Below are 17,426 nucleotides of genomic sequence, written 5' to 3' on the forward strand. Positions count from 1 at the left end.
CATTTTCTCATGGTAGTGAGTCACCATCTACCAGAATTCTGTGTGTCCTTGCAGTGCTTACATTGCAGGCCAAGGAGCTGAAACAGTCTTTATCTTAAGGAAAGTTGCAAAAGCTCTTTATTGCACAACAAGGATGGAAGCAGAATTAAGATGAATAGTTGAGTATAGAGGTGAGCAGCTAGCACAGCAACTCCTAATGGAGAAATATGAAATGCAGATTTCAAGATAAGTTTCTTAAGCAATGAGAAATTAAGCAACAAAATGGATGTTTTGTGAAATAATGTTGTAGAAAAACCTGTATTAGAGGGTACTAGCCTATAGCTGGATCGTCTAAGAGCACTTCCATATTTTTCACTCTGAATAGCTGAAGACTTTGTTTTCAGAAGCTGCAATGTTGCAGAGTTCATAAGATCAGTTGGATGTGCTATTTAATATAAGTTATTTCCTATAATCAGTTGGTTTCTTATCTAGCTCCTGAAAACGATACGTAATTTCTCTAATAGAAAGATATTCTGAATTCAGAAATAGTGTTTTCTTGCTCATTCAGAGTAATTCCCTTTCCTTTCTCTGAAATTTAACTTCACTTTACATTTAAGATTTTTTCTGATGATGAACATGTAATTGCTAAAATGTACAAACTTTTGTTGAAATTTGAAACAGAGGAAGAACAGGTTAAAGAATATATGATAAAGTGGGCTAGGAATTTTGGTTATAATATACAGATGGACCAATGGGAAAATATGTGGTTAAAAGGGTTGAAATTTACATTTTGTTATGTTCCAAAGAGAATTTTTTATAAAATGATGTATTGTTTGTTTGTTTATTTATTTATTTATTACTCATATTTAGCCACCGCCCATCTCCCCCAGAAGAGGGACTCTGGGCAGTTTACAATAAAATTCCCCATAAAACATAAACATTAAAATCACATAAAACAATTATAATAAAACCCAATAAATAAATAAAATCCAAGAGAAATGTAAAATCCAGGCTGGTGGGAGGGACTCTAGGGTGCGAGCCATCCCCAAGAATGGTTATTCCCTTTCCCACCCCAGGCGAGACGGCAAAACCAGGTCTTCAGGGCCTTCCAGAGGGTCAGGAGAGAAGGGGCCTGCCTCACCTCCAGGGGCAAGATATTCCAGAGAGCGGGGGCCACCACAGAGAAGGCCCGCTTCCTGGACCCCACCAGATGAAATTCTCTTATGGACGGGGTCCGTAACATGCCTTCTCTGGATGATTGGGTGGGGCGGGCCGATGTAATGGGGATGAGACGGTCCCTCAGGTAACCTGGCCCCGTGCCATGTAGGGCTTTAAAGGTAATAACCAACACCTTGAATTGGACCTGGAAGCAAACTGGCACCCAGTGCAGCTTGCGCAGCAACGGTGTTATATGTGCCCACCTAGGTGCACCAAAAATAGCCCGCACGGCTGCATTTTGGACCAGCTGAAGCTTCCGGATACTCTTCAGGGGTAGCCCCACGTAGAGCGCATTGCAGTAGTCTATATGGGAGATAACCAGGGTGTGAGTGACTGTTCGGAGGGCTTCACGATCCAGGAACGGGCGTAACTGGCGCACAACCCGAAGTTGCGCAAAGGCCCTCCTGGCCACGACTGCCACCTGCTCTTTGAGCAGGAGTTGTGAGTCCAGGAGAACCCACAGATTACGCACTGAGTCTGTCTGGGGCAGTGCCACCCCATCCAGAACTAAAGATGACAGTTTCCTGGAAGATGAAGCCCCATCAACCCACAGCCACTCCGTCTTACCAGGGTTCAGTTGAAGCCTGTTGTTCCTCATCCAGACCCCCACAGCCCCCAGGCACCGAGAAAGGGCAGTCATTGCATCATTTACCTCACCTGGGATAGAGATGTATAATTGGGTATCATCAGCATACTGATGATACCTCAACCCGTGGTGACGGATGATCTCACCCAGTGGTTTCATGTAGATGTTAACACGAGAGGAGAGACAACCGAACCCTGCAGCACCCCACAATGGAGGGGTCGAGGGCTGGATCTCTCCTCTCCTATCACCACCGACTGAGACCGGCCCTGGAGGAAGGAGGTGAACCAGCGCAGAACTACACCACCCACCCCCAACTCCCTGAGCTGTCCCAAAAGGATACCATGGTCGATGGTATCGAAAGCCGTTGAGAGGTCAAGGAGAGCAAGGATGGATGCACTGCCTCCATCCCGCTCCCGCCAGAGATGATCATATTGTTGGTGCATGATGTCAGAGAAATTATCTAGAATGTATAAAGGCACTTCAAATATATGTTGGAAATGTGATCAGCATGAAGGGACATTTTATCATGCTTGGTGGACATGTAAAAAGCTAAAAAAAATTGGGTTCAAATACATATTTTGATACATAGGATTTTAAAGATCGATATTCAATTGAAGCTGGAACTTTTCCTTTTAGGATTAATGGATAAACAGTTAGAAAAAAGCAATGGACAATTATTTCAACATATGATTACTGTGGCGAGATTACTGTATGCACAGAGAAGGAAAGATTCAACACTACCTACAATGGAGGAATGGTTGGTGAAGTTGACAGATTTTGCTGAGATGGATAAATTGACTTCTCTGATTAGAGAAAAGACACTATTTACATTTATTGGTGACTGGAAGCCTCTTATGGATTTCTTGTGTAAAAATGAAAAAAATGAACTTGCGATTTATGGTTTTGATGATGAGACAGGATTATAGAAAGAAGAGTATTATGATGTGAGATAGAAAGGTTAAAATATGTTTGTACTTATAACTGCTGTGAAGAATATCAGAAGCCACTTCTGATCTTTTTTCTTTCTTTTCTATTTTTCTTCAACTTCTTTCTTTTCTTGCACTTTTTGCTTGTTATTTGATTTCTTGCTTTTTCTTCCTTTATATTAGTTTGTGTTTTTACCTTCATGTTTAAAAGTGTGTGTGTGTGTATGATTTTCTCACTTTTTATGCACATCTGAAATTAGTGAATAATCATGTAACTAAAGAAAATACTACTTCATTGTGGAAAAACTGAAAATATCTCCTAGCAAAATGCATGTGTGTTTTGTGTACTTTAATCTGCCTTTGAACTACCAACATTAATTTTGTATTGCAAATAACCAGTGAGGCTACCAAGATTGGGCAGAAGCTGTTTATCTCACATTCCTTCCTATTTTGCATTTATTTTTTCAAAGTAAAGGTGAAAAATATTTATCTTTGGCTGGAAGTATCTGCTGAACTGTGACTGTGGATAGATTTAAGCAGTTTCTACTCATGAAAGAGCCTTATAACAAAATATTTCTGCAGTTGAAAGTAATAGTAACAGTAGACATAATTATGATAAAATGTAATTGTTTGGAAGCGTAAATTTCCATGTATTTATCATACAAATTTCTCAATTTTATATTTTCTATGCTTGCATTCAAGTCTGTAAAAAAAGGAAAAAAAAGAGTAAAAAGAGTGCCGCTGGTTTGGAACAATTGTAATTATAAATTTGCATGGTAGTATATTCATCTTATAAATATTTCTGTGTTTTTGTTTTCTGTGCTTGGATGCAAATATGTGGAAAAAAATACCACTAGTTTGGAAGAGTGATAATTGAAATGTACATGTAATGTCACAAATACTGAAAGCCAAATAAAAATGAAAATGGGATAAGATGGGAAAATAAGTTTTAAAAGACATCTGCTGGATTTCTAGTAGTCTAAGCAATATGAAAAAAAAACTTTTAGGAGAGTAAAAGAGATACACTTAATGATTGTGGGGAGGAAGACAGTCTGATTATTTATTCACCAGATATTTTTAGTTCTGTAGGATTCTACGGGTACCTGTATTTTGGATGTGAGCTTAAAGACATTTTTCTCTACCTTTAGGTTAAAAGAGTCCACATTTGGTGACATCACCTTGGAGCTTCTTGAGTATTCATTTTTCTTTGACGTTTTTCTCTCTTCAAACTTGGATGGTGTTACCCTTTTCATCTTTCATACAGGTAAGCTGTTTTATTCTGGGAAGGAAATGTTATTATTCTACTGACCTTTCTCCTGGCTTTTTGCCATCTCTCTTGTGCATGTGTGGCTGGCCACCATTGTAGATCTTGGTTGTCTCTAGTTCTGCTGCTGTGGCCATAACTTAATTTCTACCTGCACTGACCCTTTCTGGCATCAGGCAGGACCAATTGGCTCGAGTGCTGGCTCTCACCACCTCTGTCCCTGGCTTCTGGTACTAATGCTCTGGCACTGGCTCTTTTTGATTGATACTCTCTGGCATTTGATACACCTAGCCCACTCTGGCTTGAACCTCTCTGATCCCTGGTTTATTCTGCTACTCTGGCTCAGCCCTCTTTGGCATGCCTTGTCTGGTTTGACCTTCTCTGGAGATTGTTGTGTCTAACATGCTCTGATTTGACTCTCATTGTCACCAGGTGCTGGCTGTCACTGTTGCCCTATGCTGCTTCCAGCCTCATCTGCAGCTGCTGCCTAGCTTGGAATAAGTGGGAATACTGGGGGCTGAAAGGCTAACATCGTTTCTGGCTTGGCCACCTCTCAGGGCTCAGCCTAGTACTCCAGGGCTTTCCAGTCCCCTGTGACCTTCAGGGGACTTGCCTTCCCCTGGCACCATTTTCTTTCCTTCTTTCTTTTTTAGTTCTTCTCTTTAACTCTTGAGCTCCCTTTTTTCCTTTCTTCTTTGTGGTGCTGCACTGCAGAGCCAAGCTTCTCCTGCCTGGTCCAGCTACATCCTTGTTTAAAGGGCTGGCTCCTCAAAATGGTAATGGTGGGGGCCTTTTAAACCATTGGAGGAATGTACAGACATCCTTACCAATGCTGTTGTCCTCTCACAGGGAGACTGTTGCAGGAAAAAGACCATATTGGTGCATCTCTTTGCTTCAAAGCCAGCTGCTTCAGCCCTGGGCCCAGGGGCTGAATTATTGGGCATCCAGGGCTCAAACTGCTGCTAATAAACACCAGGTCTTTGTGAAATAACATCTCACCCATATATGAAGGAGAGATGCACAGATGTGATGTACATTATTCAGACTCAAATCTGCCCTCCCGTGTTTCAGATCTTGCTCAGTCATGATGCCAAGGTCAAGGAGGAGGTGCAGCCATAGTTGTGCCTATGCCTCTTGCAGGGATTGGAGGAAGATTTCCCCAATGCATCCACATAGGAAAAGCATTTAGGCATTGGCATGGAATGTTGGCAACTGTTCCATTCTGAGCACCTCACAGCTGGCCCAGAGCAGAGCTGTTACGTTGAAAATAATTCAGTGCTATGCTATGCATGCTTTCCCTGCCTTGCTTTTTAAACATTTAGATCATAATCAGAAATCTAATATGATACCTAAACGCAGTTCTCCTCCTCCTGAGTTTCAAGTTTTACTTTTCTGCATCCTAACAAATTCTTTAGGCCGTCAGCACTGCCTGAAAAATCAGTAGTCGGTACCTGCTTTCATAAAATAAAACCCCGAGAAGTTATTTAATAAGTTGAAATATGATAGCAATCTAACCTCCATATTTATATGAAGCCCATGCAGACTGTTTTTTTCTGTATGTGATTCTTTGACTTTTTTGAATAAATACTTAAAAAGTCCCCAAACAATGAAGAAAAAATATCAATATTCTTTCATTTCCCCCATAATATCTAATATTTGAATTCCAGGTTCCAAATGTGCTAACAGAAAGGGCTTTTTGAGACTTAAGGTGCTGGGCTAGAAACCAGGAGACTGACAGTTCTAGCCCCACCTTAGGCGTGAAAGCCGGCGGGGTGACCTTGGGCCAGTCACACACACTCAGCCCAACTCACCTCACAGGGTTGTTGTTGTGGGGAAAATAGGAGGAGGAAGGACTAATAGGTATGTTCCTCGCCTTGAGTTATTTATAAAAATAATAAAGGCAGGGTAGACAATAAATAAATAAATAAAATATCGCAACTCTATTTTTTATTATAATTACTGCCCCACCCCAAAGATTCTGGAATACTTCACAACTGCTAATGAATGTTCATCCTCTGTATGTCTTTGCTGTTTCCTGTGTTAATGCTCCTTAAATGGTAAATTATTTCCCACTTTTTCTAGTAGTCTTCTGAATTTTTGATGTATTCAGAGTTGATAAATTTGTTATGCTCATACTTATTTTTCCTGCTGATCTCATCTATGAAAATGAATTCTTAAAACATCCTGTGATGACTCTCTAAATCAACTGTTAACTTCCCCAACCTCTTAGGATGACCGAGTTAGGACATACAATTCTGCATCTTTTCCCCCCTCATTATTTTAAATGAAAAGCAAGTTTAAAAATTGCTATTGGGATTGAAAAAACGAAAGGGATTGATTAAGCTTCTCCTTCTTCTGTTCAGTGCTTTCTAAAATATTAATTATGTAAAGGAGAAAAGTATAGAGTCACTCAAAAGATTTTTTTCACTATAAGAGTTTTTCTATGACTGTCAATCAAAAATATTAGTTCATTAGTTCTGCAGGTCCTAATTGATAAATATGTTAATATAGCAGGAAGCTGTGAATCACAAAATTACACACAACTATTCATGTGGAAAAGCTCAGTGACTTGTCCTATCACTCTTCCAAACTTCAAATCCATATATATCCATAACTTCAAATCCATATTCATGTCCTGTTGTAGCACTGGGATACATCAGGCACTCTCTTGTCAGAATTGTTTGCCTGTCTGGTCTGAAAATCTAGGGAGTCCTATTTAAGAATCCCTCTATCTCATGAGGTTCATGGAGTTGTGGGTGAAACAACAGGCATTTTCCATAGTCACTCCCATACTCCTGGAGATATGCTGGGCCCCTTCCTTCCTTCCATTCTTGCCCATTTTATTCCACTGTGCCTTTGGTTCTGATTGATTCTGGGTGATCATTATATTTACATTTACTTAATTTTGAATTTTATTTTTGCTTTGCTTTTTTTCTTTTTCTATTTCTGCTTTTGGTAACATGGCCCAGGTCTCCATGGATTGGAACAGTCAACAAATAGTAAATATATGACCAAATATATATATACTTCTTTTTCACGTCATGTCCGAGATCCTAGTGGATGACTAGAAAGTCAGTGGATCTTAGAATGTTAGTTTCACATGAAGGAAAAACAAGTCAAAGGAACTGAATGTAGGATAGAACAATAAAGTTTAGCAGTATATTTTAGTTCTGATTTACTGATGGTAGTAAATTCATTAATGTCTCGATAAGCAATTTTAAGCATGAGATTACCATACCATTGTTTTTGTTTCTGTTTCCATGTAACCATATTTTAACCTTTTGCTACTGCTATTATATATTACCAGTTAAATCCAAGACAATATATAACTTTTAATCAATATATAACTTTTAATCTTGTTCATTTCAAATGTGTATAAATTATGAATACACATTTGTTAGAATATGAAATTTTGCCATTGTCTAACTGGTTTGTACAACAGAATTGAGAACTATTGTGTTAATATTCACTGTAGCAAGCATTGTTTTGAATGTACTTAATGTTGTAGTACAAAATAAGACATGTCTAAGGGAAAGTTGTGGGTGCATTAGCTTCCACTCTTGCTTTTACTAAGATGACAGAATTCTGCTGGAAAAGTTGAGTACCATTGAGATAAACTGATTTTGTGGGATATGTGCACATTGGCACTGCAGCTTTATTCAAAATGTTGGAACTGGTTAAAAAAGGGAAGCAGATGAGTCATTCTAAACTTAGTGGCAGGAATAATTCATGTGCATTTCAAGAAAGACAATAGAAATTAATCAAGAAGCTTGAACTGATAGTGATATAAGGGAGATGTGTGTTGTGTCTATCCTCTTATCTTGAAATGTGATTTAAAGTACAACTGGGAACGTTTACCAGACTGGAAGCAGAGAGAAGGCATATTGGTGACAGCTAGTGCTGTTGAGAAGGATGAGATGGCAGCAGATGTAATATATGCTCTTTAGCTGTCAGTTATAAGAAAATACCATTAGGTTGCCTTTGAGGAACTGGCCAGTCATGATCTAAAACTAAGGCATTCTGAGTTGACGAAGTGCAGAGATAAGACAGAAGGAAAGGCCAGTGATGAAGCTTTTGCACAAATATAAACAAGAGGTAAGCAGATTACAAGTTTCTGCCATAGTACATTGAGAGCTAAAATGTTCCAGTCCCTTAACTTCATTGATTCATTCTCAATGTACATATGAAAGATTAGTGAGAGCATTACTCCTCTCTGTCACTATTAATGACTCTAATTCTGAGGAGCTGTAAAGATGAACAAGCTGAAAAAATACTGGTATTCACTATGTCTACTAGAAGGTTTGTATGAATAAACTCACTTGAAAAGTATTAAGCTTGGGGTGATAGGTGATTGCTCGATGATGAAATTATTGAGGACTGAGCCTTTATGCATGACCTGGCCCATAAGAGGGAGGAGTATTTTTGCACACTTAACATTATCATATTTGTAAATGTGGTATGACTTAAGTAAATGCAAGCACGATCTGTACATTCATTTTCATATGAATTGTATGGATACAAGATTATGCTTTATTTTACTCTTGATATGTTTAATTATTGTGTGTATATATGTTTTCGTTATAGTATCTGTTAACTCCAACATGGAGGCAAGCAAGAAAACAGATCCTCCAGTGTTAGTGGAAACAATACAGCAAAAGGCAAATCCTGATCGCCACCCCATCCCATCCATTTATGTACCAGAGCAAGGAGGTTACAAAGAAAAATTTGTGAATGCAGTGGAAGACAAATACAAATGTGAAAAATGTCATCTCATCTTGTGCAATCCAAGACAAACAGAATGTGGGCATCGCTACTGTGAGACCTGCATGAGTACTTTGTTGAGGTTAGTCGTTCTTTATATATTAACTGTACTAAAAAAAAAAAAATCCAAACTCAGGATGTTAAACTTGTGTCTCAATTCTTTCCTATTTACTTCCAATTCATACATTAAATAGCTATACTGTATGCATTACATACTTGCAGAAAGTCAGGAACACGATCCAGAGCAAACGCAGGCTAGGTTTATATCAATAGATCCATTAATCAGGTCACTGTTTTCAACCCAGCAAAAGAAGAGAAGATCCTTCTCTCTAATGTCATGCTGCACTTGAAAACACTCCTAATTTCAGTTGCTTCTGGAGAGCCTTAGAAAGCATATGTGATATTAAATATAAGCCACTGCCCTTTCCTGAATTAGGAGATGATTAGGATTGTACTGCACATTCTGTCTATTTGTGTTTATTATACAATATTGAAAGAAAGAGTGTGTGTTATCTGCAGAAGAGCATTTGAGCTATTTTTTTCCCCAAAAGAAAAAAAATAGGATAGCTATGAAGCATCTAAGAGATAATTTAATTTTAAACTTCATGTCTCTGATGGTGATGGTTGGTACAAAGTTTATAGCAGTTTGAAATAATGCAGTGAGACCGGAAAAATGAACTGTTCATACTTGCCGGATGGATAGAAAACAGCAATGTCACTTTTACACAAGCGTAGAAAGAAAAATTCAAGGCTTTTATAGTGGCTCTGGTTGAATTATTGATTTAGGTAGTCCCTAATTGCAGGCTACTGCTGTTAGGTTCACTGCAGTTTTTAGGTACCTTGTCCTCCTTGATCTATCCCAAAATATGCAGATATCAGAAATGCATCTTACTGACTTTTACTGATAAAAGTGATTGTGTATTACAAGGTCTCTATCTGGTCATTTTCTGCTATTATAAAATGTTCAACTCTATCAATGTTTGTATATTACTAAAATATTTTCTGTCAGGAAATAATAAATAAAGTAAGTTTAAATACATAAAATCTGAAAAGAACAAAAGGGTTTGTGGCATTTTAGTACTAAGCATTCTCCTGCATTTTTGTCTTGCATGCAGTTGGCCTTCCTGAAAAATGCTTTTAAAAATATTATTTTCAGTGATTGTATAATTGTTTTTTTTCCTTTTCCTGCTATTAAAATAAATGAAAGATATGTCATAATGATGATTTTCAGGATTGTGGATAGTTTTTTTCACCTCCAGCATACATGCTGTACAGCGATGAAGCTTTAGTACTTCTTTGGGTCATCTGAGGATACAAATACAAGAACTACAGACGATTCCTCAGTGACGATTACAGCTCAGTAATCTGTATGACATAGCAGTTCAAGAGAACAAACAAGCCGCTTGAGTAGATTCAGCAAGGACTAGAAGACAATGACACCTTTTCTGCTGTTTGATCTACTGCAGAATGTATTTTGTAGCATTATACTTGTATCAGAGGAATAAAAAATAGAGATTAAAAAAATTAGAGCCAGTGCAGAACTGTTGCTTTCAGAATACAAGGTTTCAAATGGTCTAAAAATGATCAAGAACTGTGATGGTGGTAGCTGTCATTTAAATGCTGGACAGACAATTCAGCGTAGTAGCAATTATTGCTCTATTTTATACAAATGCTGTGCCAAAACCCTGCTTGTCCACAGATTAACCAAGAATTTAGGAATGCACTGCCTATCCAATATATATGAAATGTTACATTTTTCCAAACCATATGTGGTGTAATATCAAGTCAGGACTGCCCTCCCCTCCCAATCCCAGATTCAGAATTTTGAGTGGATTTGAGGGGTTCTCTTAAAAAATGGCTGTCATAATGGACATGGCAGTCAAAGAATCCATTGAGCAGAAGGCAAACTAGTCAGGTTATTTCCTTATCACCTCATCTAAACTCTCCAGTTGATATCTATCACCTCAGCTTAATTCTGTCTTTTTCTGGACTGATGGCATACTTCAGCTAAAGCACTACTCTCCATTTTTATTTTCTAAGAATAAAGTAGACCTCTCCAGGGTCTAAGTGGGACCCAGGGATATTGCTGGAAATCCAGATTGTTTTTGAGACTGGTGTTTTGCTTCCTATTTATTTACTTTTAAATAAAGAATCTAAAATATTGGTGGAACAGATACCCTGGCAGATGCCAAGACAGGTATACCTAAGCCTATGGGCTCCCATAGGTGTCACAAAAAAGAACCTGTGATTTACATTGTTGGTAAAGAATGTGCAGGCACACAAGAACAATGATGCAGTTTTGTTTATAGAAATGTACCCTGAATTGCGTAAATCAAAATGTACATTCATAGTAATATTGCTCCAGTCTAGTCTCTCTCTGCTTTGTGTCTGTCTCCTTTGGTCTCTCTGTCAACATGCACCTGGAGGTTGTTAATATTAATGCACTCAACTCTACATCATTTCTTATTTGCATTTTCTGATCTGTCTATCTCTATCTCATTATACCTCTACAAACAGTATATGGTCTAAAATCAAGTCTTTTTTTTCTCTTCTAGTTCCCCAAGTCCAAAATGTACAGCATGTCAAGAAACTATAGTGAAAGATAAGGTATAGTTTCCCTGCATAATCTTGCAATTTTGCACTGCTGCTGTTACTATTACTACTACTAACAATCTGTTTGGTTGTACTTGGAAAATCTATTTTACTATATATCGCTCAAACTAGAAAAGGGCTTTGTGCTATGTAAATGAATCCCTACCTTTCTTGCTCCAGAGTTTTCTTGAATGCAGTCCTTGAATGAACAGAAGATCTTTCTGAGAGATTGAATTCTTTTGGTTTTTTCCTCTAGGCTTTCCCTAAAGCTTAATCCATTCAATGGCCTGGAGATAGTACTCGCCATTTTATTTTTACAATGGTTTACACAAATAGATAATAACAAGGTTGGTTACAGAATTATTTTTAAAACAAATAGTACGTGAACATTCACCTTGCCCCCTTAAAATGTACATGTGTCAGGTACATCTTAGGAAAACATTGATTGCTTGAGTGGGGTGGGCAACATTTTGATGTCCAGAGGCTGCAGTTAACAAGAGGAGAGACTGGAAGATTCTGGTTTTTGAGGGGAAAATTAACTGTGCCATGCCTATTTTGGGCTTATATTCATGCTGGTTCAGAATGCTAAAGATGCTTTTTTCTTAATTTCATCATTATTTCTACTCATTCTGTTTCTTTTTAACAGGAATCTTGCCTCCAAAATAACTCCACCTCAAGCTTCCCCGGTCTGATGCTCTTCAAATGTGTTTATCTTCAACTGTCATAATGACTAGTTTACGTTTAGTGACATTGTTGGCTAGAACCTATGGATATTGAAGTTGAACACATATGGAGGACATCAGGTTAGAGAAAGCTGGCATAGAGTATTGCTGTAAAAATTCCAAAAGCAAGCAAATGTTTTGGGAAAAGAAATCACGCATGAAAGCCATCAGTGTCATAAGACAGCAGCACAAAGAGCCACAAAATTAGTATTCTATGTGTGTATTTGAAAAGAAATAAAGCTGTGCAAAACATTCAAAACAGGTGCTCTGCCAAGTATGTTAGTCTGAATGTAGCACCATTTTAACATAAAAACAACCATGTCCTTTGCAAGAGTCATGTGGCTGGTTCAGAGGCTGTCCTTAGTTGTCTAAATCTGCATATGCAGACATTTCCTCTGGCAATGCCCATGAAGAGAAGCTGTTCTTCACATGCACACACATGCAGGTAGCCAAGGACAAATGTGGCCCAAACACATTTTGAGGACAACAGATTGGGGATGGCTGCAGTTCAGTTTGTTCTTTGCAATATTGACCAGCCAAATATTACCAGAAAGCTCACTGACAGACACAAAGATATTATATCTTTCCTGTGATGTCCTCCAGCTAATATTCAGAAGAAGATTTAATTAGTTAATTCCATTTAACATTTCTTCGCTGCCCATCTCGCCAAAGCGATTGGGAGGTTCCATTGAGCAGACATGGCCAATTGCATTTTGCGCTACTGGAAGATGTGCAGTCTTTCTCATTTTAAAGAAGAGTTAAAATCAGATTCTGGCAACTATGAAAGTAAACTTCCATTTAGCCCATGCTAAAATGCAAATGCTAATGTTCTCCTAGTGTATAACAAAAGAATTGGGTGCTTTAGAGGTTATGATACTACTTCTGTGCCTGAAGATAGATCTGAACTGCTCTTCTATGGATATTAATTCAAATTTTATCTGCTTGATCTCTTCCTTTATATACTTTTTGTAGCATTCATCATTTAGAATGTTGTTTACTGCACACTCTTGTTATCTTACTCCATTTCTCTGCTCCTTAGTCACTTGTGGCAGATCCTTATTACTCTTTATAGATTTTTTTATTGCCTCATAAAACCTACTTTAAAACTAGGAAGGCATTGGCACAAGATCTGCTTTTGTATAGATAGTCTAAAATCAGGTGTTAAGTTTTGTGTCCATGTGTGTTCCAATCAAAAGAGGGCAGATGGTCCTGGGAAATATATCTTGCCTCTCTTGTGTACGTGGCAGCTATGAACAGAGAACTGTTGGAGCCATTCAAAATCAATTTGCAGATATATAAACAGTGTATGGTCTGGCAGTTAATCCTTGAGTGGGGGCAAAAATACTAGAGTTGTAAGATGTGTCACTTTTGGAGCTTCTCCCTGATGGGCCACAAGCAGGTAGGAGAGAAGAGATGGTATTTCCAATTTCTACTAAATTGTAGTTCTGTATTATAGTTGATATTAATAAAAGTTGGAAGTACATAGATAGTCCTAAAGGTTGCTGAAGGTTTCTTTGGACTGCAAATCTTTTCTTTAAAGGCAAATCTGTACCCACAGATCTTACATGTAATGTGCAAAAAATACGTAATTGCAATTTTGTATGGATAAAATGGGATATCTGTTCATTTTCTCATCTTTTGATATTTTGGACTAGCCCAAAAATTATAGCTCCCCATTTTATTACAAAATAAACTGTTCTTATGTATAATTTTCTTGCACTTTTAGACACTGCCAATAAAAAAATAATAATAATTTGATCAGAGCAAGTCCTGTATACACAACGGGATCTATACAATACCTTTTTCAAACTAAACCAGTCTTTACATGAATACATCTTGCTGTGCAAACAGAAATGAAGAGGTTCTTGTGTTGTCAGTTTGTAGCAGTTATAGCAATTGCCTTCAAAACTGTTCTTGTTCTTAAAAAATGTTCTAAAATAGTTTCTCAGATTTCATGTGAGTATATGTATATTTTATTTAGTTCTCAGAGAGCAGTTTATTGAGCCATTTACCAGAATGTAGCTATTTGCATCAAGCAGGTCAGTGCCAAAGTAATAAACTTTTAGACCATCACTAAAATTAAAGCTGTATATTAAATGTCTCTAATTCTAGATATTTAAGGATAATTGCTGTCGAAGGGAGCTTCTTGCCCTTCAGATATTCTGCAGAAATGAAAATAAAGGTTGCCGAGATCAATTGACTTTAGGACAGTTGCTGGTAAGTAGCTGAAAACCTTCCAATATGTTCTTTCTCTCCCCTCTCCCTTCATCACTGAATGGTGGATTATATGATTTGTTCTGCTAACTGAACCTAAGTTACACATTGTTTTAACAACAACAACAACAACAACAACAACAAAGACATAAAAGATTATAATGTATGAAGCGAGTTAAGCCTCCAGACCAAGGTTTCTAAACTTTATACAGCTTGGGAGTGTGTATTGTTTCAGTACCTTTTTGTTTTTGTGGATTATTGTTATTGTTACTTTATGTATGTGCAAAATGGTAGATGGTTTATACACATAGGTAAAGTAAGATTTTTCAAACTTAGGTTATGCAATTGTCAGTGCTCTGATTGAAGGCTTCAGAGGAAAGCTCTGTTCTTCCCCTCTGACCAGAATGCTGGTGAGATTGTGACTACCATGATTTGGTTGGAGGGAAAAGAGAGTGACTATTTGTATATTTCCTAAGGACCAATACTACTTTTTTTTTTTTTTTAACAAGGCTGGTACCAGGCCACGCTTTGGGAAACACTACTCTAGACTATAGTAATATTCAAGCATGCAGTAATAAAGAGTACTCACCATTCAAGCACTCCAGATAAGCCTTGCCAAAATTGCTCAAATATCATCAGCCCCTACAGGATGTCTATTCATATTACAGTACAGGCATCTGTGGGGAGAAAGCCTTCTCATATACAACTGTATACACATTGGCTTCCATCTGAACAAAGATACTTAATCTGCACTTGAAGGTTAGTGTGAAGATGAGAAATACAAAGTCAAATTTTGCATTTCTCCAAATGTTGCTCAAAAAGATCACTCAAAAACATTTAGATATTTATGTTTTCAGATAAAACGTATTTTGAAGTGCCTTAATTTAACGCATGAGCTTTTGTTGAGGTTTTTTTTAATGCAGATACTGCAATAGTGGATAGAATAGACTTACGAGTGAATTTGTGCAAATTCTGACCTCTCTGTTTAAATCTACCAAGCCAAGGAAAACTAAAACTATTTGTCTGGAATATGACTGGGTAGCAGATAGTATTTACTGAATGCTAATGGATTTAACTACATGATCACATATGTAAAAATAATAGATTGGAAAGAAATATATACTCAAAAATATATATATACTCAAAACACAGTGAAATCTACTATTGTTGGATACTAAATTCTTAAGCATGAACTCCACCCCCAAATATACTTTGGTAGGTACCTTTGTCAACCTTTTAAAAGTTAGAATCATATTTTACCATTGTTCCCGCAAGAAGATTCAGATGTTTGAAACTTCTGGATGGCAATCTCAAATTTATTGGCAACCAGGTATTTGAGTTTTTTTCTGAGTTGTTAATATAATATTAACTTATATGTTATGCCCAAGCAGAAACAAGGGAGAAGAATATTTTGAATTTCTTTCAATCACTAAATATGGTTAACAAGATTTATTATCTTTAAATTGATAAATAAAATAAATGTACTATCTTCAGTGTATTTGTAATCTGGTGCATGTTGGTTTCAGACACATCTGAGGAATGAGTGTCTCTTTGAAGAACTTCCATGTCCTCGTACTGATTGTAAAGAAAAAATACTGAGAAAAGACTTGCCAGACCATGTAGAAAAAAACTGTAACTATCGGGAAACAACATGTAAATACTGTAAAAGCCAAGTACCAATCATTATGATACAAGTAAGTGTGCCTCCTTAGAAAGCAAAACAACTTTTCAGGAAGCCATCTATGGTGAACAAGGTCTTTTGAACAATCTGGGAGACTTTAAGGCAGACAGCTCATTCAGTGTACTTTTTTCTGCATTGTTCCTCATTCGTTACAATTAGTGGTCCAGTAAATGGGATTGAATGGGGAAAGCCCAAAATACTGAAGCCTCCTTAGTCAGTTTTACTGCCTTGATTGAAAAGCGGAGGGATACTTTTGATCTGATCATTTCAAATAGATAACCATCATTTGGATAGGATCCTCTCCCAAGTATAGGGTCCAGAGCAATTCCCTCCCCAAAGGCTTTAATACTGAAAGTCTTTTAAAAGGTTTACGAACTGGGAAGCATATGCCCTAAGAAATGATACTGCAGCATATGAGCTTCATTTAGAACATTTGGGAATTCAGGTTTCTTAAAACTTTCAATCTGTTGGATGGCAAAACCAGTATCTACCAGTTTGCTTCTGGGTCCAATTCAAGGTGCTGGTTTTAACCTTAAAGCCCTTTGTAGCATGGGACTGGGTTATTCGAGGGACCGCATCTCCCAGATTACATCAGCCTGCCCCATCAGATCTAGCAGAGAAGACATGTTGAGGGTACCATCACCTTGGGATGTTCATTTGGTGGGTCCCAGGCATCAGGCCTCTGCTGTGGTGCCTACCTTGCAGAACATTCTTTCCCCCCGATACTAGATTAGCTCCATCTGTTTTGACCTTCCAGAAGTCCCTCAAGACCTGGTTATGTCACCAGGTTTGGGGCTCCCAGGGAAGCAGAGACACGCTTAGATGGCTCCATTGTTGAGTAGCTATCTTTATTCTCTCTTGTCTAGGGTTTGTATATCTGTTTTTATTATATTTGTTTTTTAATATTGCCATGGACATTTTTATACTGCTTGTGTATATGCGCTGGTTTTATCCGATTGTTGTAAGCCACCCAGAGTCTCTTTCTCTGAGATGGGCAGCTATATAAATTTGAGTAAATAAATAAATAAATCTAATGTAGGGAATCCAAAGGAGTACTCAGTGGCTATCTTTGGGGAAAATTTCAGAAAATCATACCATTTTTGCAAATAAGTAGATGAGAGGGAGTTCTCATACAACAGAGGGAACCAACTGGTTTTTTGGAAGTGTTTTTGTATGGTTATGAATTCCAAGTCTTCAGAATGAAGAGGGAAGGAGGGAGGGAGGATGCTCTGCCTGTACAGGGCTGGGGGATGGAATGAAAGCTATGCAAATAAGATTTTATATTTTTCTGTTTTTGATAGACATTCATAACCTCTACATGCTTTGCAAAGTAAGAAACCCCCTTTATGTTGAGGATTTTCAGTTGAAGGAATAGTGATTCTTCTAGAGAATAATATCTTTGGCACTGATTTTTGATGTTTTTATTTCATTAATGTTAAAAACAACAACACATAATTATATGTTGGGAAGGGCAACTTTTCTC

General features: G+C 37.6%; 1 protein-coding gene across 1 annotated transcript in view; it reads left to right on the forward strand.

The window, feature by feature from the left end:
• Nucleotides 1-3,672: 3,672 nt before the first annotated feature.
• Nucleotides 3,673-17,426, forward strand: part of TRAF3 (TNF receptor associated factor 3) — a 31,781-nt gene continuing 18,027 nt past the window's right edge. The window contains exons 1-5 of the mRNA XM_063290360.1: nucleotides 3,673-3,973; nucleotides 8,558-8,816; nucleotides 11,290-11,341; nucleotides 14,161-14,265; nucleotides 15,789-15,956. Coding sequence (XP_063146430.1) covers nucleotides 8,575-8,816; nucleotides 11,290-11,341; nucleotides 14,161-14,265; nucleotides 15,789-15,956 — 567 coding nt within the window. The 5' untranslated portion in view covers nucleotides 3,673-3,973; nucleotides 8,558-8,574. The remainder of the gene's footprint in view (nucleotides 3,974-8,557; nucleotides 8,817-11,289; nucleotides 11,342-14,160; nucleotides 14,266-15,788; nucleotides 15,957-17,426) is intronic.

The sequence above is a fragment of the Candoia aspera genome, chromosome 1, assembly GCF_035149785.1.
Source record: "Candoia aspera isolate rCanAsp1 chromosome 1, rCanAsp1.hap2, whole genome shotgun sequence".
In the NCBI taxonomy this organism is placed as follows: domain Eukaryota; kingdom Metazoa; phylum Chordata; class Lepidosauria; order Squamata; family Boidae; genus Candoia; species Candoia aspera.